Source organism: Lissotriton helveticus, chromosome 4_1 (assembly GCF_964261635.1).
Source record: "Lissotriton helveticus chromosome 4_1, aLisHel1.1, whole genome shotgun sequence".
In the NCBI taxonomy this organism is placed as follows: Eukaryota; Metazoa; Chordata; class Amphibia; order Caudata; family Salamandridae; genus Lissotriton; species Lissotriton helveticus.
In genome coordinates, this window is record NC_136063.1 from 152,443,496 (window position 1) to 152,470,568 (window position 27,073).

General features: G+C 47.5%; 1 protein-coding gene across 1 annotated transcript in view; it reads left to right on the forward strand.

Annotated features, from left to right (window-relative positions):
- LRRC24 (leucine rich repeat containing 24) overlaps nucleotides 1-27,073 on the forward strand; it is a 173,754-nt gene that overhangs the window by 140,493 nt on the left and 6,188 nt on the right. The window contains exons 2-3 of the mRNA XM_078685523.1: nucleotides 9,416-9,593; nucleotides 25,503-25,781. Of these exons, the coding sequence (XP_078541649.1) occupies nucleotides 9,426-9,593; nucleotides 25,503-25,781 (447 nt within the window). The 5' untranslated portion in view covers nucleotides 9,416-9,425. The remainder of the gene's footprint in view (nucleotides 1-9,415; nucleotides 9,594-25,502; nucleotides 25,782-27,073) is intronic.

Below are 27,073 nucleotides of genomic sequence, written 5' to 3' on the forward strand. Positions count from 1 at the left end.
CCCCACTGCAACCCTTCTGTGGCTTGGAAAGAACGACCCCACCGCATAACATGCGAAATAACGTGGCTGCAACGTATGTTGAACGCGATTACAGGTCACACGCACCCCACTCAAGTAACAAGGTTAACGACATGACGCGCAATGGGATAATACAGTCTGATGCTCAGCGTAGCATAAGTTATCACATATATAACACTAGATGGTACAGCTATCAGAGTTCCTTACTGAAAAGGATGTAACATGTTGCCTCAGAGCACCGCACAGTTTACAACAGAAGCTGCCGGAGGTTCGAATTAGTTTAATATCAGCGGCAAACTTCATGGAAGTCAATCCAGGGCCACTTCTGCAGCGTCAGGAAATAGGCGGAAGTAAGAAGTTAGTGAGGTTTATGATTGTAGTTACAATATTGCTTACGACAAGGGCGATAACAAAATAGGAATTGGAAGAACAAATACTCTTCGTCAAAAAACAAGCGACCGTCAGAAGAGTGAGGCGCATTCGTGGAATTATATAACTCCTTAACAAATAAACAACTTGCAAACTCACCGAGAAGATTTCTGATGAAGTGAAGTCTACTACGTTTTGCCATTGTTTTAACTAAATCCAGAGTGTGGCCTCTGTATATTCGGTGCTGACTCCCCTCAATTGAGTTGTAAATGACACGTAGACGCTGGTGAATCCCAAGCAGTGATCTGTCGGAGGCGGCCTGGAGTGCGCACCATGAGAAGGGAACGGGAGGCGAGCAGTCACTTACCCTGGCTAGCTTCAATCACACACCAGCACGATGCACAACGGTGCACCCGAGCTGTCGGGCACACACACTGCCCTCGGTTATTCTCTGGGGCTGGGCTAGGTCGATGCAGCTCTTCCTGGCAACGCGTGCCAGGCTGAAGACCGCAAACATGAGGAGACCCCCCCCCCCAAAGTGAGTCACTTTCATGCACCCCAAACCTGCGCCTACCGCACCACACTGTAAATTACCACTGTTCTTCTGGAAAACACATTTTCCTTAACTAGATAACGCTAAACAATACTTTTTTCTGACTTAAATCTCCTTTTCGGTTATTGGTGGGTAACTTTTTTATCTTTAGTATGGGTGGGAAAAACACGCATGTTTTCCCTCCTTGGAGACCATTCGGTAAACAGTAAAGTGGTCAGTACCTTTTACATTACTCCATAGACAGACTGTGAAGTCGGGCCTTGTATGATTTTTAGATCTAATCGGTGTGGGTTACTCTACCTGAAGGAGAGGGGGGATACATGCAAAAACGTAATATAAAACCATAGCTTTTTCAATGAATGACCAATATATGTATTTATATAAAAGTTCCTCTCACGGAGGTCTCCATAAATACATCCGGTTATAAATGCCTGGCATTCTCTGGATCCAGGGAGCAAGCTGAACCGGATTTTGAAGGACTCCTCGGGAGCATTCCTCGGCCCTCTCTCTCTCTCTCTCCCCTCCTTCCGGCCCTGTACCACACACAGCCTTATTGTCACCTCTCTCCTATGTCATTTACAGCTTCGGTCCTTTTCTAGTAGACATTTTTTTTGGGGGGGGGGTTGGCGTGTGGGGGGATGAATGAGACAGTGGTTAGCTTGGAAAAGGCCGCCTTCAAATCCCAAGCATTTCCTGCCGTTCATGACCCCCGCCCCCTTAGTTTCACCTGCACCCTTGCCCGTGCCTTTAAATGGACGCTTTGTTTGCCAATCAGGGAGACAGGGGAGCAGGACATTACGTGGTCAGTTTAAAAATGCCCATTCCCACCTCTCGCGCGTTTTTTCCAGCACAGGAGCAATTCATGTGGCAGTGAGGTCCTGAGGTAACCTCCCTCCTGCCCCTCCACGGGAGGAAGGGGCCGCTACAAATAAGGAGGGTAGGTGGTGCTAATCGCACACTCCAGCCTCCTCCCTCTTACTACAGCCCTCCGCCCCACCACCACGGCTCAGATATTCCAGGCAGTATTGATCTGTGCCGGGCACTCCGAGCAGGAGTGCTCCTGGGCTGCTCCTGACGCTCCTGCGCTGGGGAGGAGCTGCGCCCGCCGCCCAGCCGCTGGTGCCCAAGTTTCCAGGGTGGCAGGAAGGCGTGCGGCCTGAGGCTGAACTCTGTGACCGTCGGGAGCCGCCGGCGCGGACGGCCGACCTAAGTTTGGAGAGCAGAGGAAGGCGAAGAGAAAGAAGATGTGATCAGACTGGGCACTGTGCCTGGCACAGCCTTCGTGTGCATGGCAGGACCACCAGCAGCTTCCTGCCTCGCCGTGGAGAAGAGGTCTGCGGGGATGCCGCACCGTGCGGGAGAGAACACGGACGACGGGAGAGGGGCGGGAGAGAACACGGACGACGGGAGGGGGGCGGGAGAGAACACGGACGGCGGGAGGGGGGCGGGAGAGGACACGGACGGCGGGAAAGGGGAGGGAACGGGAAAAAACGTAACTCCGCCCAGGGAAAAAATCTCGGGAACGCCCCCGAATCTGGTCCGGCCTTGACGGACAGATCCGGCACCCAATGGCTAGCCTCCATTTATGGAGCTAGCCAATGAGAGCTGGGGGACGTTCCCGAAGTCCTTATGGTCAACATAGGATTTCACCTGCGCTGAAAAGCTGCGCAGAGCGCAGCCTTTCGGCAGGCGAAACCCAAAAACAGCTTTGGGACTATTTATTTTATTTGCAATTTACCAATCAAACTTAAATCAGTAAATAAATAGAAGTAACCACCCCTGCTCATTTTTAGATAGGTGCAGGCGTTGTGCACATGCCTAACAAATGGTACGGCTGCTGCGGCCTACCACCTTTTTTCAGTTCCGTCATTAGCCACACCGCACAACATTGCGAAAACCCATTGGCAAAGGCAATAGTTCCCAAAGGTGAGATCTATTGGCTTTACCATTGCTTGTTCATGATTGTAAAGAACCATTGTTGTCCTTCTACGTCACTAGATGTATGTATGATTGTGGGCCTTCTATACTGTTTGCATTTGCCATTATGTTTAAAAAAAAAAATCTAGTCTTGCTCATAGAAGTACGACCAAATTGTTTTCAAAATAAATCAGTTACTTTGTCACTGTAATTGCAATACATTGCAGGTCCCATTTTGTCTTGGGACACGTAGGAACAGCGTGTGGTATTAAAGACTCGTACTGCTAGCGTACAGGGCACCTAGCATTGGCAAAGACAATAGGTCTGACTTCATTGTGCCAACTCATGAAAATGGCATCCATCACCTCTGGAACCCCAGCAGATCTGGCTGACAAGCTAACCACCTCTGGTGGCACTCGTCACACTGTCACCCAGGACACCATCAAACTGCACCCGAGATCTGGAAAAGCATCCCGCTATCCATCAGGACTCCCCAATCATTCTCCATTTTGGAAAGAAGCAGAAGACTCCACGCTGTAAACAACACAAACTCTTGACAAAGTAAGGTAACTGTCTACCTCCTCTCTCAGAACCTATTTTCTGCTCCAGTCACTAATTGTCTGCATCTTTGCATTTGTCCCTCGGGTTCTCTGCTGCCTTTTGACTTGGCTTGTGCTCTTCAGATACCACATACATAAAAATAGCATTTATGCATGTCTAAGGTTTTCATCCATTATCACATTAAAGGAAAACCTGTAGGCTTGGCCAGTGTAGTTTTGTTTCTGCTGGTAATATGTTGTTCACCGCCGACCAGCTCACCACCTCCCTCAGCCAGAACCCACCCGCCAGCACAAGGGACCCCAACGAAGCAGCCCGCAACTTCACGCAGTGGCTGACCGCCTGCGCCGACGACCTCGCACCACTGAAGAACCCTCCCAGCTGGCCCAGGAGCAAGAAGGCCCCCTGGTTCACCGACGAACTCAAAGACTCCAAGAAGACCTGCCGCACCCTCGAAAAAGCCTGGCTCCTCAACCAGACCGCTGACAACATGACCGCCCTCAAACACGCCACCCGCAAGCACCACCAGCTCATCCGCACCACCAAGAAGAAATCACTGAAGGAACGACTGGACTTCAACGCCCACGACAGCAAGGAACTCTTCAGCATCGTCAAGGAGTTCTCCAACCCCAGCACCGGCAACGACATCACTCCCTCACAGGAGCTCTGCGACTCCCTCGCCTCGTTCTTCCACCGCAAGATTGCCGACATCCACAACAGTTTCGGCGCACCATCCACGCACCCAACCGTCGAACCAACGCACCCCACCGCCACCCTCCGCACCTGGACCACGGTGACCACCGAAGACACAGCCCGCATGATGAACACCATCCACTCCGGAACTCCAACCGACCCCTGCCCCCACCACATCTTCAACAAGGCCGACTCAACCATCGCACCCCAACTCCGGGACGTCATCAACACCTCCTTCAACACCGCCACCTTCCCGGAGAGCTGGAAGCATGCCGAGCTCAGCGCCCTACTGAAGAAACCAACAGCAGACCCCACCGATCTCAAAAACCTCCGCCCCATCTCGCTTCTTCCTTTTCCTGCCAAAGTCATCGAGAAGATCGTCAACAGACAGCTTGCCACCTTCCTTGAGACTAACGGATCCCTCGACCCCTCGCAGTCCGGTTTCAGAGCCAACCACAGCACCGAGACCGCCCTTATCGCCGCCACCGACGACATCCGAGCCCTGCTCGACAATGGGGAAACAGCGGCACTCATCCTCCTGGACCTCTCCGCAGCGTTCGACACTGTCTGCCACCGCACCCTAGTCCAACGCCTCAGCAACATCGGCATCCAAGAGAAGGCACTGGAGTGGATCATCTCATTCCTCGCCGGAAGAACACAGAGTCCGCCTCCCCCCATTTCGTTCCGAGGCCACCAAAGTCATCTGCGGCGTCCCACAAGGATCATCACTCAGCCCCAACCCTCTTCAACATCTACATGAGACCCCTTGCTACCATCGCATGCCAACACAACCTCAACATCTCCTACGCCGACGACACCCAGCTGATCCTCTCCCTCACCAGAGACCCCGACACCGCCAGAACCAGCCTACACGAAGGGATGAAAGACGTCGCCGAGTGGATGAAGAACAGCCGCCTGAAACTGAACTCAGACAAGACGGAAGTCCTCCTCCTGGGACCATCACCCTCCGCATGGGACGACTCCTGGTGGCCCCCAGCCCTGGGCACCGCCCCCAAGCAACAGACCACGCACGCAACCTGGGCTTCATCCTGGACTCCTCCCTCTCGATGACCAGACAAGTCAACGCCGTCTCATCATCATGCTTTCACACCCTCCGCATGCTTCGCAAGATCTTCCGATGGATCCCGACAGAAACCAGGAAGACGGTCACCCAGGCCCTCGTCACCAGCCGACTGGACTACGGAAACACCCTCTACGCCGGAACCACAGCCAAGCTACAGAAAAGACTCCAACGCATCCAGAACGCCTCCGCCCGACTCATACTGGACATCCCCCGACGCAGCCACATCTCCAGCCACCTGAGGGACCTGCACTGGCTCCCCGTCAACAAGAGGATCACGTTCAGGCTCCTCACCCACGCACACAAGTCTCTCCACGACCTGGGCCCCAAGTACCTCAACGACCGCCTGACCTTCTACACGCCCACCCGCCAGCTACGGTCTACTAGCCTCGCCCTCGCCGCCGTACCACGCATCCGAAGAGCCACCGCCGGAGGCAGATCCTTCTCCTACCTGGCGGCCAAGACATGGAACTCCCTGCCCATCCACCTTCGGCTGACCCAGGACCACCTCTCCTTCAGGAGACAACTCAAGACCTGATTGTTCGAGCTGTAGCGGACCCCAAGCGCCTTGAGACCCTTCCGGGTGAGTAGTGCGCTATACAAGTGGTTTGATTGATTGGTTCAGTATATTGAATGTCTTATAAATATATTTTTGTAACAACATAGTGGTTAATGGACTCAAATGATTAGCTTCATGTATCAGTATTTAATGTGCAACCAATCAGACTTTTGGTTTGCAAACTACAAATCCAGTTAAAATGTCTGATTGGTCAAGAACACTATGGCAGAAGATATACAGCTTGTAAACCACTAACGAACAATGGTGTGTCCACAAACCATTTGCAAACTGACATCATTGTATTGGCTATGGAAACCTGAATTAGTTTTTGTGACTGCTATTCCACAAAGTGTATCTGATCACAATTTCCACGCATTGAAAAAAACAGAAGGTAATGGGGAGGCACGGGAAGTTCACTTTAAAGCAACGAGAGTCCAGGAAACCCACAAAAGGCATGGAAAAGGCCCTAAACTCGAAGTGGGATTTTGTACCTTAAAAGCATGTTGGCAAGATTAAGATCTTTGATGTTGGGAAGCTGTGATCATTTCAAATTTATGTGTTTAACAAACTGTTTTCAAACTGCAGTTAAGAAATGTTTTCTTTAAAGGCCATTGTGCTTTGCACACTAAGCAGATGATGAGTGGGTGCACGTGGGAGAAAACTGTGAAAGAGTGCTAGACTTGGCCATAGGCTGCTTGCAGAATTTGCTATGAACATTCAGAGAAAATGCTCAGCTGTTTTAAAGCATATCGGGGAAAAAAGAGGGACAAAACCATAGGAAAGTGTAGTTCTTTGCCCTGAAGAGGACTTAAAAAAAAAAAAAATCCCTAAAATATAGACCACTGCAAAATTTGAATTACTCTGGCATAATTCGCATCATTTTGTGTTACATTTGTTAATCGAAATTCCCACAATTATTCATCATCATGTCACAATGTAATTATTACGCCATGCTTGTGGCAATTTTTTAGCGTGAGAGTGCAGGAACAATGTAAACAAACAGAACATGAGCTGCCTTTTTCTGCGTCACTTCTCATTTGGTGCAATTTTTTATTTTCAGCAGGAAATGGACCATCGCCCCATAACCAACGCGAGGATACATTTTGAGCTAAAATATAGTGCTGAATAGCAGTTTTGCATTTCTCACAATTTTGCGCAATTTTTCTGAAGTGTCAAGTAATTACACAAAAGCAAATTATGAAAAGTTCACACCCCTTGTAAAAACATTAGCCAGAGAGATACTTTGGGATTCCAAACTTTAGCCACAGTGTTTTTCTAGGTATAGTGAGCTACTCAACTGTAACAATATCCCAAAAACCTGTTTCTGACCTATCACAAGGCATCGCAAATAACCTCATCAATGGCATGTTATGTGGGATTTATCCGCTTAACCGTAGCGGCAATTCCGCCGTGGTGCGGTGGTTTAATCAAGTGGGCGGGGCCACGTCGGCCAATGGACGTGCACAGCACTACGGAGGTAGTGCTCGCGACGGCCGTTGGCCGACAGAAGCAATGAGCATGCATCTACTCAAGTGTCCCAGCGCTGATGAAAGAGTAAGGGCACAGAAGAGAGCAAAACAGCTGTCTACTGAGAAAAGAGCCAGGTTATAAGCATTTTCCTGAATAGTCTTTTATCCTCCATACGCCGGAGTTCTAAAGAAAGGTTGTTCCATCCCATTGGCTCCACAAGAGAGAGACAGCCAGCCAACTCTTGCAGGCCATAGGCATGATGGAGGAGCGCAGCTTTCTCAAAGGGCTGTAATAGGAAATTCTCGAAGACCGATAGTCTGGTCTCGAGTGGTAAAGCGCTTTGTGCACAAGGAGAGAGGTCTTAAAAAGAATCTGCTTTTCCACAGGAAGCCAGTGCAAATTCCACAGTTGGGGAGAAATGTGCTTCCTTCTAGGTAAACCAAGAACAAACCTAGCAGCAGAATTCTGTACAATTTAAAGTTTCCTCAACAAATATTGCGGGAGACTATTGTATAGGGCATTTGCATAATCCAGCCTGGACATGACCAACGCAAAGACCACCGTGATCAAAATTCGGACCGAGGAAAAATTGAAGGAATTTCTTGAGCATGCATAATATATCAAAATATTTGCCAACCACAGAAATAATTTGATTATGGAAGGAAAATGTATTATCAAATTTTACACCCATGTTGTTGACTGTTTCCACATTCATATTGGGTGGAGGTGGCCCTTCTGGCAAGTCCACTTCCAACTTGAGGTCAAAATGATGCTCCACACAGAGCACCTCCGTCTTCTCGGTATTAGACTTCAGTTGGAAGAAACTCATCCAATAAACGGCAGAGATGCAAGGTTGTATATCATTTTGTTCAACTGGCACCCTTTGTCAATTGTGAAAATAATCTGGGTGTCATCGGCATAGGAGATTATTTTGACCCCAAATGACTCCACAACTTCAGTCATATGAATATTAAACAGCGTATGGCTTAATGCTGACCCCTGGGGGACCCTGACCGAGACATTTTGGCTGCCAGATGAGAAGGGAGGCAGCCGAAACTCTTGCGTCCTATCCTCTAGGATGGATTTCAACCACTACCAAGCCTTGTCTCTGCTCGACTGACTTCAGGAGATTGGCATCAGCTTGGCATGCAGGACCGTATCGAATGCTGCAGACGGGTCTAGCAGTACCATGAATGCCCTACCGCCAGCATCAATTGTGCCTTTGATCAGTCCAGAGACCTCCAGGAGGGCAGTCTCAGTGCTGAACCTTGGTGAGAAGCCAGTCTGAGTAGGGTGTAATGATTTATTAACCTCATATCCCTAGAGAGTTGGTCATTTACAAACTTTTACAGCAACTTGGATGGTGCAGGCAAAAGGGAAATAGGCCTCTAGTTGCCTGGAGTGTCAGGATCTGCACTTGGCTTTTTTAAACATGGTAAGATTTTCGCCTGCTTCCAGATAGACAGAACTGTAGCTGTGTACAAGGACTTATTTGAAAGAGCGTTCATATTCGGATTAATAACGTCCATTCCCACAGCCAAGAGTAAAGAAGGGCAAGGATCGCCCGGTGAGCCAGATTTAGAATTAAGAATATAACTTGTTGCATCACGTACCACCTCACCATTGACCTGCACGATTAAGTGAAAACGATATTTCTGTTGCCTTTAAGCACAAGTGGTGCTAATCCCATTCCTTACTATTGGAGGGGAATCTCGCCATGCCATTCCCTCTGCCCTGCACCAGCCTACACGGCAGGCCAGATGCACAGAGGTGGTGCTGGTGCATAACTTTCAAGCCAGTATTGGCTGTGAGGTCCTAATTATGAAGTTGCAACTGTACTTTGAGGTTGAGTGTTAATGTGTGCATGAGCGAGAAGAGACTTTTATTATTTATTTATTTATTTATCTGACTTATAAAGCGCACTATCACCTTGCAGGCATCCTGGCGCTGGTGGCTACATGAGGGATGAGAGTATGTGTCAGGCGAGCACAAGAGACTAGGGCTTAGGAAACAACCAGGTTTTCACACGTTTTCTGAAAGGGAGAAGTTCCCTAATTTGCCTATTCTCCAAAGGGAGGCTGTTCCACAGTTTGGCAGCTGCCACCCCTGCGAATGACAGCTGATATTCTTTAAACTCAAGATAAAGTCTGAACAAACAGCTAACCTCGTCCTATCTTTATTTTGATTTCTCTTCCAGGGTATCTAAGATGGCTCCCATGGACCTCCTGACCACTGTTGCCAAGTTCCTCCTCCCCAGCCTCCTGGTGCTAAGGACCCACGGCTGCCCAGACGAGTGCCGGTGTTACAGCATGACTGTCGAGTGTGGCTCCAAAGGCCTGAAGGAGATCCCTTCCAGAATCCACCCCTCCACTCAGGTAAGTGCACCACAGGTGCCAGCCACGCCTGGCCACACCAGTGTGCAAGCTGTTGTGGGGTTGTCAATTTTCTTCCAAGCGACCCTGAGTCCAACTGAATCACTTGAAATGGGAGCATTCTCGTGGATTGTTCCATTCATATTGTCGCCACGGGGCAGCCTTCCCTTTCACCGCCAAACCTTCAAGTGCCTTGTGTGTCTTCTTTGTTGCATCTTCCATTCAGCCACAAATCTGAGGCCAAAAGAGAAAAAAAACAGAATACCATGTATGGTGGGAAAATGAGCAAATCACATATTTTTAGGATAAGCAATGGGTCCCAGAAGGTCCATAACAAATGGGAATGGGCTGGATATTATAGGAAAGGAAGTGATAAAACTGCACGTGTGGTGAGCTTTCTCTATCACACACAAAAAAGAGCTGGTGATAGGTGTGACTGACTGGGCATTTAGTCCACCCCAAAATACAGTCAAACACACACAGCACGGTGAATGATATGAGTAACACCAGGCGCAGAAAACAAAAGTTACCGAAAGCATCAAACTAACTGATCAGCCTCACTGTTATCCCCACATTCATAAAGTGGACCAAGATCCTATGATTTCCAGACTCCAAAGGCAGGAAAGCATCAAAGTCCCCGTCTGGTGTGCATCTGGTGGCTGCACAGCTTTCTGTGTCACGTGAGCTTATAAAAGCAGATGGGCCACTGTACGGTTAAAAAAAATAAAAAGCCCAGGCCCAGCCCACTACCTCTACCGTTGGAAGCAGTGCTGAGCTGGGGAATAAGCACTAGGGGATTATCTGCGTGCGGGCACTGCTGGCATATGGAGGGCACAGGGCCTTGCCCGTAACCGGCAGTGGGGCTCTGTCAGCCACCCTGAAGCCCATGGCCTGGCACGAAACCGATAACAATGCACGCTGCCTGGTGGGGAAATGCCGCTCGCTGCAGGTAAAAGCCACTACAAAGAAAATAATAAAGCAGTAATTTACCTGCTCTTTCACAAAGGCACCCAAACCATAATCCTAACACATTACTGGCCCCTATATAAGCCTTAATCTTGACCCTCCTGTAACTCTACCTTAACGTTTACTGTGAGCATCAGCCCTTGTCCACGGCCCCAATTGATATTCTTAACCCAGGTAATCTTACTCTGATAAAGGACCCAGTGTGTCTCTCCTACCTTAATCCCTTTGTTATTAACCCCTTCGACGCTGATGACGAGCTGGGCTCGTCATGAGGTAGCCTCCTGCTACGCTGATGACGAGCCCAGCTCGTCACGTAACATGCGCTTTCGCATATCTCAGCGTACGAGCGGAATTCCGCCCGCACGCATGCGGTTAAAGCTGCCTTTCTTTTTCAAACTCGGATAACTGCCTGATGGAGTAAAACCAAATGATGCTCACGGGTGCTGAGGACAGGGCTCGAGTCGGGGTACCACGCAGGTGGACGGTGTCCACCCACTTATTTTACCGGGAGCTCGATAACCATAAACTGCAACTGAGTACCAGCCACCTTTCGTGACGTCACCTCCTGTCGTGACATCAGCGTCCCCCCCACTTCTTTTTTTTTTTTTTTTTAGGACTAGGCTGTGGAGCTGTAATGTGTATATTAATGGGATGGTTTGGCTAGATGGAATGGGCAATGCCTAAAAGAGCTGGGATGCTGCGGACGGCTGTCCCATAGAGAATACGTTCTTTGGGTTAAGCCATCCACTCTTCCGAAACCTCACTGGGTGCACGCCGATGATTAGCTGCCCAGATCCAGCTTCCATTCCCAGTGCACGATGCAGGTTCGACTCATTACAATTCTGGGCAGACTGAAGGTGGAGGTAGAAGTGACTATCCGCCTCAAGCACACATCGGTTGTTTTCCCTCCACCTTTACGGATCACAGCTCCAGACTCGCTGTGCAGTGATCAACACAGAAAAGCGAAAAACACGTCGGCAGAAAAGGCGAGCAACTGAAATCGCTTCTTAAACATGTCGACCATCTTTAAGTGTACAAACGTTCTTTTAATTTAAAGTCTTCTGGGAACATAAACTATGAAAAATGAACATTTGAGGAAAACTGTAGACATGCGGGATTTTACATGGCAATATACAAATTAAAATAACACTGAGGTAAATACCAGCTACGAAAAATGTATTATGTTGCAGGAGATCCACGGCCGCTGATATATCTTTTTTTTTTTAAACCCTGTCTCAAGTAGTGAATTGTGAATAGGCGCAGCCGCTATCGTTAAATTGGACCACGTTGTAATTTAAATAAATGCATTACTAAAAGCGTGCGGTGTGCTGCAATGTCGTGGGTGGAATAGTGGAACATCATTAAAGAAAATAGTGCTCACCGACTAATAAAGCATACCGTGTACTGACACAAGTGAAAAGTCCATTTGTTATGGGAGGTTACAAATGCTGACAAGGCGGTACCAAGGAGGGACTAGTAAGCCTATTTACAAAGGTAAAGCTTTTGCAAGGACAGTAACAAGAGTCGAATGAAAAGATGGGCGGAGCTTCTATGCCTACCCTCAATACAGCATGCCTCCCAGAGCAGGGTATGCGCCGGCGAGGCTCGACCTAAAAATAACCTTGTACAGCCTTCCTCCAGCACACCCCCATTACACAGCATGATTGTCACATAATCCCACACTTGGAAGTCAGAGAAAGAAAAACAGCATGCTTCCTGGAAGACTGAGCCTGACATTTGACCTCTGTCTTTGAATGCTGAGCACATTTGACAAGATTAGAACAAGATTTAAAGGTTTGTTTACAGAAATCGAGCAGTGGTGGAAGAATACAATAAATAGGGTATGCTCTACAGGAGGGAGGAACTCAAGCAGCACAGCCTAAAACAAATAAAGCCAGAATATGAAACGTTTCTTAATAGTTTGGGGGGGGGGGGGTAGACCACAGCCTTAGGAAGCAGTGGAGCACTGCTTGAGTAGTGCAGCTGTTCCTGGGAGAGGATTTTGGGATTGTGTATATGGAAGGGGGAGGGGAATCTGAGCCTTGGAGGAGAGAACTGAGGCCCCAGACCCACAGGATATTGTCTTTGAGTTCCAGTGCATAACAGTATGGCAGTCCCTAACTGAAAATAATGTGTTCATTCTGATAGTATTGTGGATAAGAGTTGTTTTTGATTCCATGTAGTGCCTTTTTGTCATGTGTTTTCTATGTTAGTGATTGCTCTCAGGCAGACCATTTTGTGTCCCAAAAAGGATGCAGAATTGTAGTCCTACCTCTACGTTTTTGCAATCTCCTGTTTTTTTTATATAAAAATCTGGTCACTATAAGCCACGTAAAGGTTGTTTTCCTCCGGCATGTGCTTGCAAACTTTAACCCCTTCGCTGCGGCGGCTATTCCGCCGCAGCGCTAAGGGGGAGGCGGGGCCGCGTGGCGCTCCCGTGCTCGTGACGGAACCGTTCCGTCACGAGCCTCGGGTGCGCTGTGCTTATGACGGAACGGTTCCGTCACGGCCCCGCCCGCCTAATAGAACGCTCAGCGCAGGCGCGGAATTCGCGCCGCGCAGGCGCGGCGAGCGGGCCGTGACGGAACCGGTCCGTCACCAGCACAGCCCACCCAAGGCTCGTGACGGAACGGTTCAGTCACGAGCATGGGAGGGGTTAAATATAATTTTATTGTGTGAGATGGGCTGTGTCTTGAATGGGCGGTGGCTGTAGTATGGGGAGGTGGGTCTTTCAGTCCATTGTCAACTGAGCAAGGATGGGACAGAGTTTAGAGCTTGCTACTACTCCAGCTCACCCTCCCACATAAACAAAGGCTTCTTAGCCTGCTGCCGCTGTATTAGGGTGGTTGTAAAACCACGGATGGATGTTGTCTGCTGAGAGCCTCCACACACAAGGTAGAAACCTGCTATGAAAGGGGTTTCCAGCTCACTTTGCGGCACTTTGTGATAACAGCTCCTCAGTGGACGATTGTGTGACGAGAGCTGCTATTGTATGACCTGTGGTGGCAACGCGTGTGTTGGCATGTCTATGGGCCAGGGTCGGACTGGCCGTCTCAGGGCAATCGGGCAGTGCCCGACAGGCTGGTCTGAAAAGGCAGTGTGTGGACTGATTGTTGGCTGTTTGTGGGCCGGTTTTATGATTTGCTGGGCCAGTTTTTACTGTTGTTTTTCCCCAAAATTAAAACCAATATTGCCTGCAGCAAGCTCAGATCCGCGCAGGCTCCCATACCTTACAAAACAGCTATACAGCGAGTGTGACTTTACAAGAACAAAATTGTTACGATTTCCAAATACGGCCTTATTTCTGATTCATTAATGGGGGCCACTTTTATTTTGGTGCCCAGGCCTAATTTCTGTCCCAATCCTACGCTGCTGTGGACCCTAGAATTGTATCCGGAATGGGAGTAATGAATGCATTGCCAAAGAAGCTGCAATAGAACAAAGCCCCGTCGGTTTATTTAATTTATTTTTATTTATTTGTGATATTTTTCACAAATAAGCTAGCCACCAGCAAAATATGCATCAAAGAACCAATTACAAAATCTATAATAAAAGGAACATTAGTCATACATGCTAATAGCCCCTAATCTTGTGGGAGACTCCCAATGTTTTTAGCAAAAACATGATTTCTTTTAGCTTGTCTCCTGCTTGAAATTGTCTCGGCTTCAATAGAAATCAATGGGGAAAGTTAATTCCCCGAGATATATATATATATATATATATATATATATATATATATATATATATATATATATATATATATATATATATATATATATATATATATATATATATATATATATATATATATATATATATATATTTATACATATATATATATATATATATACTTTATATATATATATATACATATATATATATATATATATACATATATATACTTTATTATTCTTAATATTTAATTTTCTAAACAGTTGTGGACTCCCTAAGTAGGAGTTGCAGACCTCTGAAGTGTCCATGGACCACAGGTTAAGAATCACAGTTTAGGCTTAAGAGGTGAAAGAGATTCCTCCCTTGAGTACATCAGTCAACTTTCTTCCAGCACATCATAGATTTTAATAGGTGTGAATCATGCTTTTGAATATACATCCACAATTATGTACTGTCATTTCCACCTGCACGAACACCAACATACTTAGAACGTCTTTCTGATCCAGCTCCAATCAGCACTCATCATTCGTCCACGTGCACTCAAGGTAACCCTCTCGACGTCATCCTCCTGTCCAGCACATTATCTGATTTTCCAGCGTCCACTGAGCCCTCTGAGTCGGCCATCACCTGACGCGCCCAATCTCCTTTTCGGTTAGAAATCGAATCGTATCTTGCTCCACTCCTCAGGTCCACCTCCATTAATTAGAACAGTGACACCTGCAATGCTGCCAGGTCTTAGCATAGTCATTTTGGGCAGGGTTATATAAAGGTGACAAGGTTTTAGAACTGTTTAATTTCCTCTTCAATATCTCTTTCCCTCCTCAACTCTCCCATGCCAACCTGCCTCATAATTTTCCTTCTCCTCAAATTCACATAATCTTGTCCACTCGTGCTTTCCTTCTCTACACCCTTGTCCAAGTTCCTCAGCTGGCCTTTTTCTCGCTCCGCCATATTTCCGTCGGAAAACCCATCATTATTGGGCCCATTCAGTCATAGACTATTAAGCTTCCATATTTTTAGGTCTTACTTGATTACGGAGCTGCTGTCTGCCAAAGTTTTCCCTTTTTTAGATTTAACCCCTTCGGGGCGGATGACGAGCTCAGTTCATCATGGGCGTAACCTGCGCTACGCGGATGACGAGCTGAGCTCGTCACGTAACGCGGTTTTTTTTAAATCGCAGCGCGCAGCGGGAAAACCGCTAGCGCGCATGCGGTTAAAAAGTACAACCAATCTCACACTTTTTGTTGCAATCAATCGTGTATGCTTCCAAGCAGTCTTCTTGTTTATTTCCTTTTGACTGTAGTAGGTATTTTTTAATACATGTGTCAGGGCTCTAGCAGTTCTGACATTAAAATGGCAGCCTATTAGGTTTCTTGACATTGATATGACCTGCCCAACTTTTCACGAGATTACCATAGCAACAAAAAAAACCTGCTTCTGTTGTTCTCAGTGCAGGAGAGGAGTAGGTAGTTCCACGTTCATTGCAGGTGTTCATTAGTTCGCACACAAGTGCACTCAAAAATACTCATCTCTTTTCAATTATATGCATTTCAGAATGTTATTTTACTAATGGATGCCTGTGCATTAAAATGTTTTGGACGCAGAGTCTCAGACACTGGAAATGAATCGTGCATTAGAGTTGCTTCATGTTGACACAAGTCTGGGGGAACAGATGCAGCAACATGCGCATCCCCAGTGCGCGCGACGTTGTCGAATGCACGGCACCACTCTTGCAACGCCAGGTGTGGTCAAATCTGTTACGGATGTATCGGCAGGACCAGTAACATACTAGGGTCACTCGGGTGTTGCCATTTGCACACCACCATTTTTTCGCACGCCTGCAGCTTCAAACCCAGAAAGTCGCTTTTGAATAGAAAAGGTTAGATTTCACCATGGTATTTATGCATCCCATGGAAGGGTAAAGGAAAAAATAATTAAAACAAGCATTGGCAAAGCCAGTAGTCCTGGCTTTAATGGTACATGTGTGTAATGGCACATTAAACCCAGGCTTATTGGCTTTGACAGTGCTTGTTCACTTTAAGGTTAAGCAACCTCTTATACTACTCCATCCTATTAGTTCCAACCCACAATATTTAAAAATCCACCGTTGTCTCTCCATTGCTGTAAAAAAAAAAATGCCGACCCCAACTATTCCCAAATACTATCGGTCATATCGGGAACACAGGAACGAGACAACACTGGGAGCTGGTTGAAACGTATTTATTAAGCACGCGCGTGGGGCAGCAACATGCTCGAATCCCTGCCGCGCAGCAACTTACTTTTTTTCTTCCTTCCCAGAACTTCTCACTTTCTCCTCCTAACTCTGGCTGGCTCTATCATCACAGCTTTGGTCAGGGACAATCACAGGGTTCTAGAGAGCCTGGCATTACACCTCCTCCTTTTAAATGTGGACCCCATTGTTCTTACTGAGTTCAGAAGTCTTCAATAAGCCGTCGAGGCCTGGTCACATCGCTGCCTGACCAAGTGGGAATCACTGGAGTAGTTAGTTTGTTACCCATCGGATTAGACGAGGCATCTCCCAATGCCTCAGAACTCTGTGTTGTTGCTGACTGTTGTCATTGTCCTGAGTGGGGTTTGTGACCTTATAGCGTGATGCATTCCAGGTGATGGACTTATCGGGGCAAGACGCTATGACCATGCCCACTTGAGTGCTGTGACTTGAAGCGACTTGGTGTCCGTTTTCTTCTGTTGTCTCTGCTTGACTCCTACCCAATCGCCTATTTCAGGGAGGGCTTCCTGCACTCGCCCTTGGCATCAGCATGCACTTTAATTTTCCCTTTCTTTTGCCGGTCAGTGGCCTTGACTGTGTCAGGGCTCATGTGACGTTCATGAGACCATTGTGACAGTTTGGTGCAAATAGATCTGCCAAGCATGAGCGTGGTAGAATTCTCTCCAGTGCGTGGTGATACGACAAACTCGCACAACTTGACTAAGGGCTTTCTCACGCGCAAGTTCTTCTTCTGCAGCTCTCTGCACAGTCAGTCTGGGAATCCTCATGAATCGTTCTACTGTCCCATTGGCGTGCGGCCATTGTGGAGTTATCCATTGATGCTCCATGCCTAGGCAAATCAGGAATTCCTTGTAGTCACCACTGGCGAATGGCTGCCCATTGTCAGACTTCAGGGCTTTGGGATACCCCATGTTGCAAAGATGTCATCCAGGATCCTGATTACTTTGGCAGCTCCAGTGGATGAGACCATTTTGACAAGTGGTAACCGGGAGTGTTCGTCTACTACCACTAGAAGATATTTGCCAGACTCAAGTGGGCTGAAGAAGTTGACTGCTATCCTCCCCCACACACTTTCTGGTATTTCTGACAACTCCAGAGGCAGTGGTTGTGTGGCTGGCGATAGGCAGATGCACAGGTGGAATTTTCGCAGCTCTGTCTCTACCATGGAATCTAAAGCAGGGAACAATAGTCTGTCTCGTAGTGTCCTTTTGGTGGCAACTATCCCTCGGTATCCTTCATGTGCTAGGCCAATGGCTTGTTTTGAGTTTCTTTGGGATCACGTTTCGTGATCCTCTTAGGACAAGTCCCTCTTGTGTGGCTGCCAGCTTATCCCTGACATTGTATAATGTCTTGATCTCTTCTGAGTCACCACTCTTCTCTTTGCTATGTGTCCGCCTGTGTTTTTCATTGAGATGCATAACAAGGGCTAGATTGTTGTTGTCCTTGTTGACTCACCTATTTGAGGAATCAAGAGTGCAGGGGGAAAGCTTGTGCTGACTATGAAATGGAGGTATTCCTCTGCAATGGACAAGTGCTATTTTATTGAGTGCAGTGGCTGTGTGAAAGAATAGTCAGTTGGATTGTGCTGCTTGCCTGGTTTGTGGACGATGATGTAGTTCTACTCCTGGAGGCGTATTTCCCACCGTTCAATCCTGGGAGGCATTTTGCCTTTGTGGTTCCTAGAGATGATTTGAAGAGCCTGGTGGTGTGTTATGATGGTGAACCGTTTGCTGTATAAGAAAGCATTGAAATGTTCACGGGCCCACACTACTGTGAGACTCTCCTTCTGAGGTTGAGAGTAGGCCTTCTCAGTATCGAAGAGACTTCTGTTGGCATAGGTGACAACGTAACACTGGGCCTCCAAGTTTACAGAATGTTGTGCCAAGATGCCACTGAGACCCACTGGACTTGCATTCGGCAGTCACTTCCGTGGACAGTTTGGCCTCAAAGTAAACCATGACAGTGGCCTTGGCGAGGGCAGGCTTTATTTGTTGAAAACTGTTCGCCGTCAGGGGACCATCAGAAGATCCCCTTCTGCTTTGTGAGGTGACTAAATGGGGCACTGATGGTGGCATTGTTTCATACATACCTGTCACAATAGATGCCATGCCTGAAAAGGAGTGATGCATGAGAACGTCACACAGTGGGCTGGCAAAAGAGAGAGCGGAAGCCTTCTCCAGGTGAGGCGTCATACCCTCCTCTGAGAATAGGTGCCTGAAGAATTTCAATTCGGTCCTGTGGAAAATGCATTTGTCGGTGTTAAGGTTAAGACCCGCTTCACAGAGCAGATGACGGACCTTGTTCAACGCTGCATCATGCGCTTTGTGGGTGGCCCCAAAAACAAGGATGTCGTCTCTGTAGTTATACATGGTAGGTACAGGTTGAAATGGCCCGGCGAATGACCTCTTGAAAGATTTCCGCAGCTGACAAGCTACCAAAATTCAATCTCTTATAACAGAAGAGGCCCAGGTGAGTGGCAAACGTTGTAATATAGAGGCACGGTTCCTCCAGTTCGATCTGATGGTAGCCTGTGTTGAGATCAAGTTTGGAGAAGCGCATCGCCCCATTAAGTTGGGTGATCATGTCTGCAATGTGTTGACATGAATGTCTTTCTCGTTCTATTGCTTTGTTTGGCTGGTGCCTATCAACACATTGCAGACATCCCCTCGCCTGTCCTTTTTAGGGACAACAACGATGGGAGACACCCAAGGGATGGTTCAAACATGTCAAGGCTGAGAAGATTATTGATTTTTCTTTCTACAAAACACACTTCTCCTATGCCTCTGTGCCACTGGGCAAGCACTCTCATGGATCTGAAGGCAGACAAGGGCATCTTTTAGTTTGAGGCCACTGAAAAGAGCTGGAAATCAATGAACGATGTTAGGGTCTGTCTTGAGGTGGAAGTTGATGGAGATGAGACCCATTGCAGCTGCTGTGGTGAAACTGAGGAGGCAGACACCCGATGCCTTACCTTGCAGCACCTGAATAGAAACCATGATGGAGTTCATGCCAGGTGTTATGGTTGCATTGAAGGAGCCATGACTGTGAAGAGGCTTGGAAACAGCCCACGTGTGGACCTTGATGGCCGAGTGTGAGAATTTCGGACCGAGTCCAGTACGGTGAAATGGTCGAATGGCATCACGTTGATTGACGCCCCACTGTCAATTATGAAAAGTATGAACTGTCCTTTCAGATCCAGGTGAACAACCATGCAATTGCTGGTGACTTTCGGCAGGCGTTTCTGGTGGATAATCTCACTTTCTGAGTGTACATGCACGAGACCTAGACCTCCAGCAGTACCTAGGGACAGAAACTCGGCAGTCTGCAATGTAGAAGGTGGCGAGGTGCTTCACCATGCCCCCCAGAGATGCCGTGAACTTTCCCATGCAGTGTATTGGAGTGTCTTTTACCCAGACATAGATTCTCTTGAGAGTCTCAGCTGGGCGCAGTCTTGGATGGTAGCTATGTCTCACCTACTGACAACATTTACAGAGGCATCACTGTTGATGATGAAGTTCATGGTGTGGCCCAACAGTGAGGGCGACAGTGGGTCGCTGGGCCCCAGATCTGCGTGTCGACGTCATCATGAGGTATCCATCTTCCTCGCCATCACTGGCTGATGTGGTGGATTGAGAGGAGGGCGAGGTGGGCGGCAGGTTTCTGGGTGCTGTGAGGACAGTCCGCAGGTGATGGCGGGATCTGTTGCTTGATTTTTGATTGCGTCCGTTCTCACTACTTGTCTTGTCTTTGCGTCTACTGTAGTCAGAAGGTTGGAACTTTGTTTGTGCTCAGCAGAAGGATTTGAAGTGGTTCTCTTTGCCACAGCCCACACCTGCCCAAGTGTTGGGCACTGCCCATCATGAGGGAATGCCAACCCAAACCGGTGGCATGATCTTGCAGTTTCTAGAAGTCGTGCTTTGTTCTCATCTTTGCTTCATCGCCTTGTCAACGGTTGTTTAAGCCCCAGGCCAATTACTTTGGACCCCATCACTCTTTATTTCATGTTATAAATCTGCATTACGTTCGTCTACTCACGTCCCTTCTTTTGGCCTACAAAGACCTCCCTCCAGAGCGCGCGCTCCCTTGTCTTTCAAACGTCGTGGCCACAGCTCAACACTATCTCCTCCCTACTCTGGGATTTCTTAGTCCAGGGCCAAGTAGGTCCCGAAGAAAAAGTAATTTATGAAGGACTCTCGACACACATTTTATCCTGCTAATCGGCTAGTAAGGTTTGCAGTTTAATGTAATGTAATGTAATGTAATGTATGTATACTTGTAAAGCGCACTGTTACCTCGTTACGTGGCGTCCTGGCGCTGTATACCGCTGGGGAACCCGTCCTGGCTTTCCATGTGAGAGGGCACCCCATGGTGAAGCCAGGCATCCCCGGCATTGCTGGGGCCGTTGTGGAGATTAAGCAAGCTGTTGCCCAGAGTTGCAGAGTGGGACCCATGGTTTGAGTAGGCACCTAAGCGAGAATTATCAAGTCCGCGGACATTGACCCAAGACCCTGCCGCGTCGGGAATTGAACCCTGGTCCCGGGCCGACCTCCGCTTCAGGGTCTGCCGCTTCTAACCAGTGAGCCACACTTCTCCACTTTGTCAACCGTCTGGTTGTCATAGCGCCAAGATGCTTTTCGAGGTGAACTTAGGACTCCATTCCATTCCTTTGTTGCTCCCCTATAATTCATCCCAGACCCGAAAACCTACCTACTTAAACACCTAACCTCCTCACACCTTCGTTTCTTAAGGGAATATGTAACCTTGGGCAATTTCTCATTTGTCACCACAAGTTTGAATTCCTTTGTCCTTAACCCCTTCACTGCGGCGGCTATTCCGCCGCAGTGCTAAGGGGTCGGGGCGGCCGCACGGCGCGCCCGTGACGGAACCGCTCCGTCACGAGCCTCGGGCGCGCTGTGCTTGTGACGGAACGGTTCCGTCACGGCCCCGCCTGCCCAATAGAATGCTCAGCGCAGGCGCGAAATTTGCGCTGCGCAGGCGCGGCGAGCGGGCCGTGACGGAACCGTTCCGGCACAAGCACAGCACACCCAAGGCTTGTGACGGAACGGTTCCGTCACAAGCATACAAGGGGTTAAATTGGACAGTAAAAACATCTTACTTACTGCACTTAGAAACAGCAGAACTGTAGTCTAAAGCGCTATATTAAACAAAGTATATGTGTTTATGAGTACTCTGCACATGCCATCAAAGATCTCTAACACTCAGTGCTTTAAATGAGCCGGAACTCACCGGTACTGAGTACCGACACTTCTTCGTTTTACCACTCCGAGTACCGGCACTTCTCTACTGCCGAGGAGAGTACCGGTACTCATGAAGCCCTGGTGCTGGCGGCCTGTCTCTGACAGCCAAGGTACTTATGTAGACCTAAGCCGAGACCCCGCTGAACTATTCAGCTTGGGCGCCTCTGCATACCGTCTGGGTGTTCACCATCATGCTGTATTGCAAACACAGAAATCGAGGCAGCCGGGTGACAGTGCTATTCAGAAAGCCGCGGGAGGTAACCAGGTTCAAATGGCTTTAATCCCACGTGATTCTTTTGTGTAAGTGGCGATTGTTAGTCTGCTTGCCTGTGATTGTTTTTGTGTGAGAGGAATACGAGAGACAGTGGGAGAGAATAGACCCACTCTTTGAAGGTATATTAACCCCTTGCATGCTGATGACGGCCCCCATCAGTCATGCACTACGGCGCACTCACGATTTTGCCGCACAGGCGCAGAATCGCGGCAGCATGCAAGGGGTTAAAGGAGATGTGTGGAATGCTTGTGAATGCACGTCTGCTTGTTTCTTTCTGTGTCGTTCGAATATATGGTATTGTGCCAAGCAACAGCAATTAACAGGAGTGATGTTGCAAATATTACAAAACAAGAGCAATGCGAAAATATCACCACGTTTGGCTTTCGTAGTGTAATGAGTAAACACACCTTCTTTGTTTATTGAAAGACATTTCTAATGTGTTTTGGTATGTGCTGCAAGTAGTATATAAGTCAAGAAGCATGTCTTCCCCTAAGCCCCGCCCCAAGCCCCGCCCACTCGCCACATCTAAATGAGCACCTGCACTCCCCCCCCCCCCCCCATTGAAAGCACTGCTCGCACTGTGCTTCCTCCTGCCTCTGACCTCTCAAAAACCAACATTTTCACTATTCCAGGTCGTCTGCCAAGGCTCTTATTCCAATGAATTAAAAAAAAAATGATCAGTGCTGCCCACCCCACTAATATTGCATCTACCTTAGAGAACCCATGATGCCCCGCCCCCTCCCAAAAGTCGTAAACCATGAAACAAGCACTGGCAATGTCCCAAGAAGTCTTTCCAATGCTGTGCACTGAAAGAACAAATCATGGAAGCGTGCCAATAGCGACGCCTTTTAATTTCCTCCGTAAGCATTACTGCGTGGAGTCCTTAACAACTGATCCCGTCGTTTCCGGTGTGCACCATCTGGAGTGTTTCACCGAGCGTGTGCGTCGATTGATTTCACAACATGAAGGCGACGTGGCCAGTCCGCCATCTAGTGATAGGATTTGGAATTACAATACAATAAAGCAAATAAACTCAACTGTGAGGTTACAACACATTTATCTGTCTCTCGAGGTAATTATTGTTTTTTTATCTCTCACTAGAGTAGTTTAGCCTCATGCTTTCCAGTAAGATTCTGTAGTGGTATTACACTGGCTTGTTGAAGTGTATTTAGCCCATGACGGCTGCAACAGAGGCAATTGTTGGCCTTTCACGTACAGGTGACTGGATATAAAAGGAATTCACACACTTGAGTAGAAAAATAAATGCTATGTAAAGTAATCTGTGAGAAATGCAGTGCTTTATGCAACCACTTCCGTTATTTGTCTGTGTGTTTACAGTGTCAACTAATTGGAATCCTGGTTGGTATTATTATTCATAGTGAAATGAGGCCTTTTTGTGAATGTTAAAAAAAATAAGTAAATTAAAAAAAATGTCAGCGAGTAGGCCGTGTCCGAGGCGACCACTGAAAACTCATACTTAAAAAATAAATTCAATACTTTTCTTTACATTTTCCTTGAAGCTAAGTTCCCTGTTTCCCATAAGGAAAAACTGCCTGTATTTATAAATTTTTTTAAAGTTAATTTAAAAGTGACCAGCCATGGTTGTCTGCTGACCCCAGGAGGCAATCATCCCTGTGATGGGTTCCAATCGGGGGAAGCACTGTAGTGCGACTTAACGCGTTAATATTCATGCAGGATGTCTGATTAGGACCCACTGCAAATGGTGATTTTCTGAATTGACCTAGTACATAGGTTGGTTCACAAAATCTCATTGGATTCACAAACCGCAGGTGCACGATTTGCAACCACTTTTTGCTAATCCAGTTTTAGTACATCTGGCGCCTTCATAATATTAGTAGCAGTTTTATCAGTATTAGTTGTGTGCAAGATAATACCTAGAAGTTTTCAATACTTCCTAAACAACCGATATTGTTTTAGTAAAGAAGTGACATCACTACTCTACTCTCATTACTTATTACAGTTGAGTTTGTGATGTCCCACTGCCAGATCCAGATGTAATCAAGTGAATGACTCTTTTCTAGCTCCTGCCTATACACTTTCTTCGCTTAGGTTTTGTCATTCTGTTAGCATGTTTGACACCAAGATCAATATTTTAAAAACACAGCAGCCACTTGCATGCAATAGTCACACTGATTGTAAACCACAAAACTAGCATTGAGAGTGACTTTTTAAAATGCTTAAAACGCAAGTATGAAATAAATCACAGGCTGCATATTGGAGTGTTTATTTTCACAGTACAAATTCTGCATTTGATCTGTGTCTGCAGCCAGAGGGCCGTTAATCAGAAGGAATAGAAGAATATGGATTTAAGAGGATTGGGGCAATGATAGTAGGGCCATGTATTATAAGGAATAAAGTAACCCTTACTGTCTATTATGAGTATTTTGCAAAGTCTCCTCAGAGTTCTCAACCCTCATAAAGAAACTCGGCCATTGACCTTTTCTTTTAGGAAGGCCATGTAATCGGGGTAGCTTATCTGTTACATAATGTCCGAGTTACTAGTTGTTAAGAGCTCAGGTTTCTCTCTGCAGGGATTGGGGCATAGAATGACGTTTTAGGTGAACTAAAAAGGTGTATCCTGGAGATACAAAACATATCACTTTGGAAAATGTATAAGCTTTTGGGTTTCCTGTGGCATCCCATGAGGTGCAAAATGCAAACTCACTAGGATTCCTGATTAATGTACGTGCCACACCTGGTGGTGGTAAATTGAAAGATGTAGTGTAAATGTTACTACTTTGCAGCAGATCCTTGTTGGGGTTTAGATCTATTTTTACTGCTCACTCTTTGAAATTAGTCAGTGAGACTAACTTTTCACCGCAGTGCAAATTGAGGAGGATTGAGGGGAATTCTCTTTGTATATATTGAATTGGCTCACACCTGTTTAGTGAAAATGGACAAGACGGTAGGCCTGGTGCAACCTTCTTGGATGCATCTGAATGGACTCATAGCTTGAATACAGAGAAGAACTAATCACTACCCCGAGCCATAAACACTACATTGACCCCCTACTGCCTTAAACACTAGCTCCACCCCCTTGAGCCCTAAACACTACCTCCAACCCTTAAAAACCACCCCCAAAACCCAACCTCAGTTCCCCTTAGCAGACTGCGTCCTCTCCCGACCCCGCCCATTCTAGCATCAAGACCGCGCACAACCTTAACCATGCATATGTGTGGTTAAGGCAAGCGTAATTCCGACTGCTGGGAAACTTCACACAGGACTCAGCCCGTGTTATAAAAGCACTTTCCCGTTGTTTGTGATTGGTGTGATTCAGGACTGAGAAGACCACTGTTTTTTTTCTTTACATGACCTGAGCTCATTTCAGCGTTCTACAAATAACTGCAATGTATGGAGGCTGCTGATAGGGTTTGTTTTCTGCAGAGGTTGTAGAGCTTGTTACGGTGTCGGCTGCAGCATGCTTGACCGTCTCTATTCATTTGCACCTGTGTTTCTTCTTGGTTCTCCAGACGGTGTTTCTGCAGGACAACAGCATCAACCAGGTGCAGCTGCAGCAGCTCTCCCAGCTGTCCAGGCTGCAGTACTTGTACATTCAGAATAACAGCATCTCCGCCCTGGAGCCGGGGGCCTTCCAGAGCCAGCAGCACCTGGTGGAGCTGGCCCTCAACGGCAACTGCATCCCCCTCCTCAACAACAGCATGTTCAAGGGCCTGGAGAACCTCCGGGTGCTCTACCTGGCGAGCAACCACATCACGCGGCTCCTGGACTACACGTTCTATGACCTCCAGGTAAACCCTCCAAGACTTTCTCTCCGATCGGTTCTCTCCTCTATGCCTGGTCTTCTCCATCATATCTGCTGTTTCTTCTCTGCTGGTGCTCCTCACCATCTGTCTCATCTCCTAACTCCATCTCATCAGTGTTTCTTCAGACTAAGATGGGGAGTAGAATAGACAAAGAAGAATTGATGTGTTTGCAGTGGCGGCTCTAGGCTCATGGCGGCCCTGGGCAGGGAGCGTAGGTAGGGGGCCCCGGAAGAGGGGGTCCGGGCGGGGCAGAGCGCGGAGGCCAGTGAAGAGGAGGAGGGGGGTGGGAGGGTTAGAGTGTTTAGAAGTGGAACAGAGCTGGAGGCCAGGGGCCGCCACTCAAATATGTATCCATCCTCAGAGGTTTATTATATTAAGGATATATATTGGCGTGGTGGCCCCTGGGGTTTGGTGGCCCTACGCAGGTGCACAGCTTGCACATGCCTAAGGCCGCCCCTGGCGATTGAGAACTGATGAGATGGAGCTAGAAGATGAATCCCCTCAATTCTTCTTTCTTTGTCGGTTCTCCTCTCCATCTCAGTCTGATCTCCTAGCTCCATCTCATCAGTTCTCAATTGCATCAATTTCTTCTTCATCTCTCTGTTCCCCTCCCCATCTGAGCGGGATCTCCTCCCGCCACTCATCTGTTCTCAATCTTATCAATTCTCTATCTCCTTTAAATGCCCACTGTCATTGTTCATTAATACTTTCAGATTTATTTATTAAAGTGTGACAAAGTTTTCTAAAAATACAGACGTTGTCTTTTTAGGTGTCCCGTTAGAAGCCAGTAGGAGTGAGTGATGGGTGTATATTTTTAGGACTTCATTTGGGAAAGGGGTTTATAGATTTTATGGTGTTGGGGTGTAATCCTGGACCTTTCTAAACCTTTAAAAGATATTCAATGGAAGTATTTTTTTCTCCACACACCCCAACACCCTCCTGTGTCCACCAATGCACCCCCCCTTGATCACTGTGGACCTTTGACAAATTTTCCATCTCATTATTCCAGTGTGTGTGACCGTGCTCCTGCTCGCGTCTGCTTCCCCTCAGTTTCCGTGGCTTGGTCTCCCTCTGTATCCATGTGAGCTGTGGAGCTTCATTTTATGTTTTCTATTCAGACTGCTCATCCCTCTAGCCCATGTTAATTGGTTCTCCTTCTAGTACCCTCTTACTACTGTCCATCGGCTCTCCTCCCTTTTCATCAAATTTCCTGCTTCCATCGGTTCACGTTCATAGAACGAATGTTTCCATTGCATGTATGGATTCCGCGCCTTACG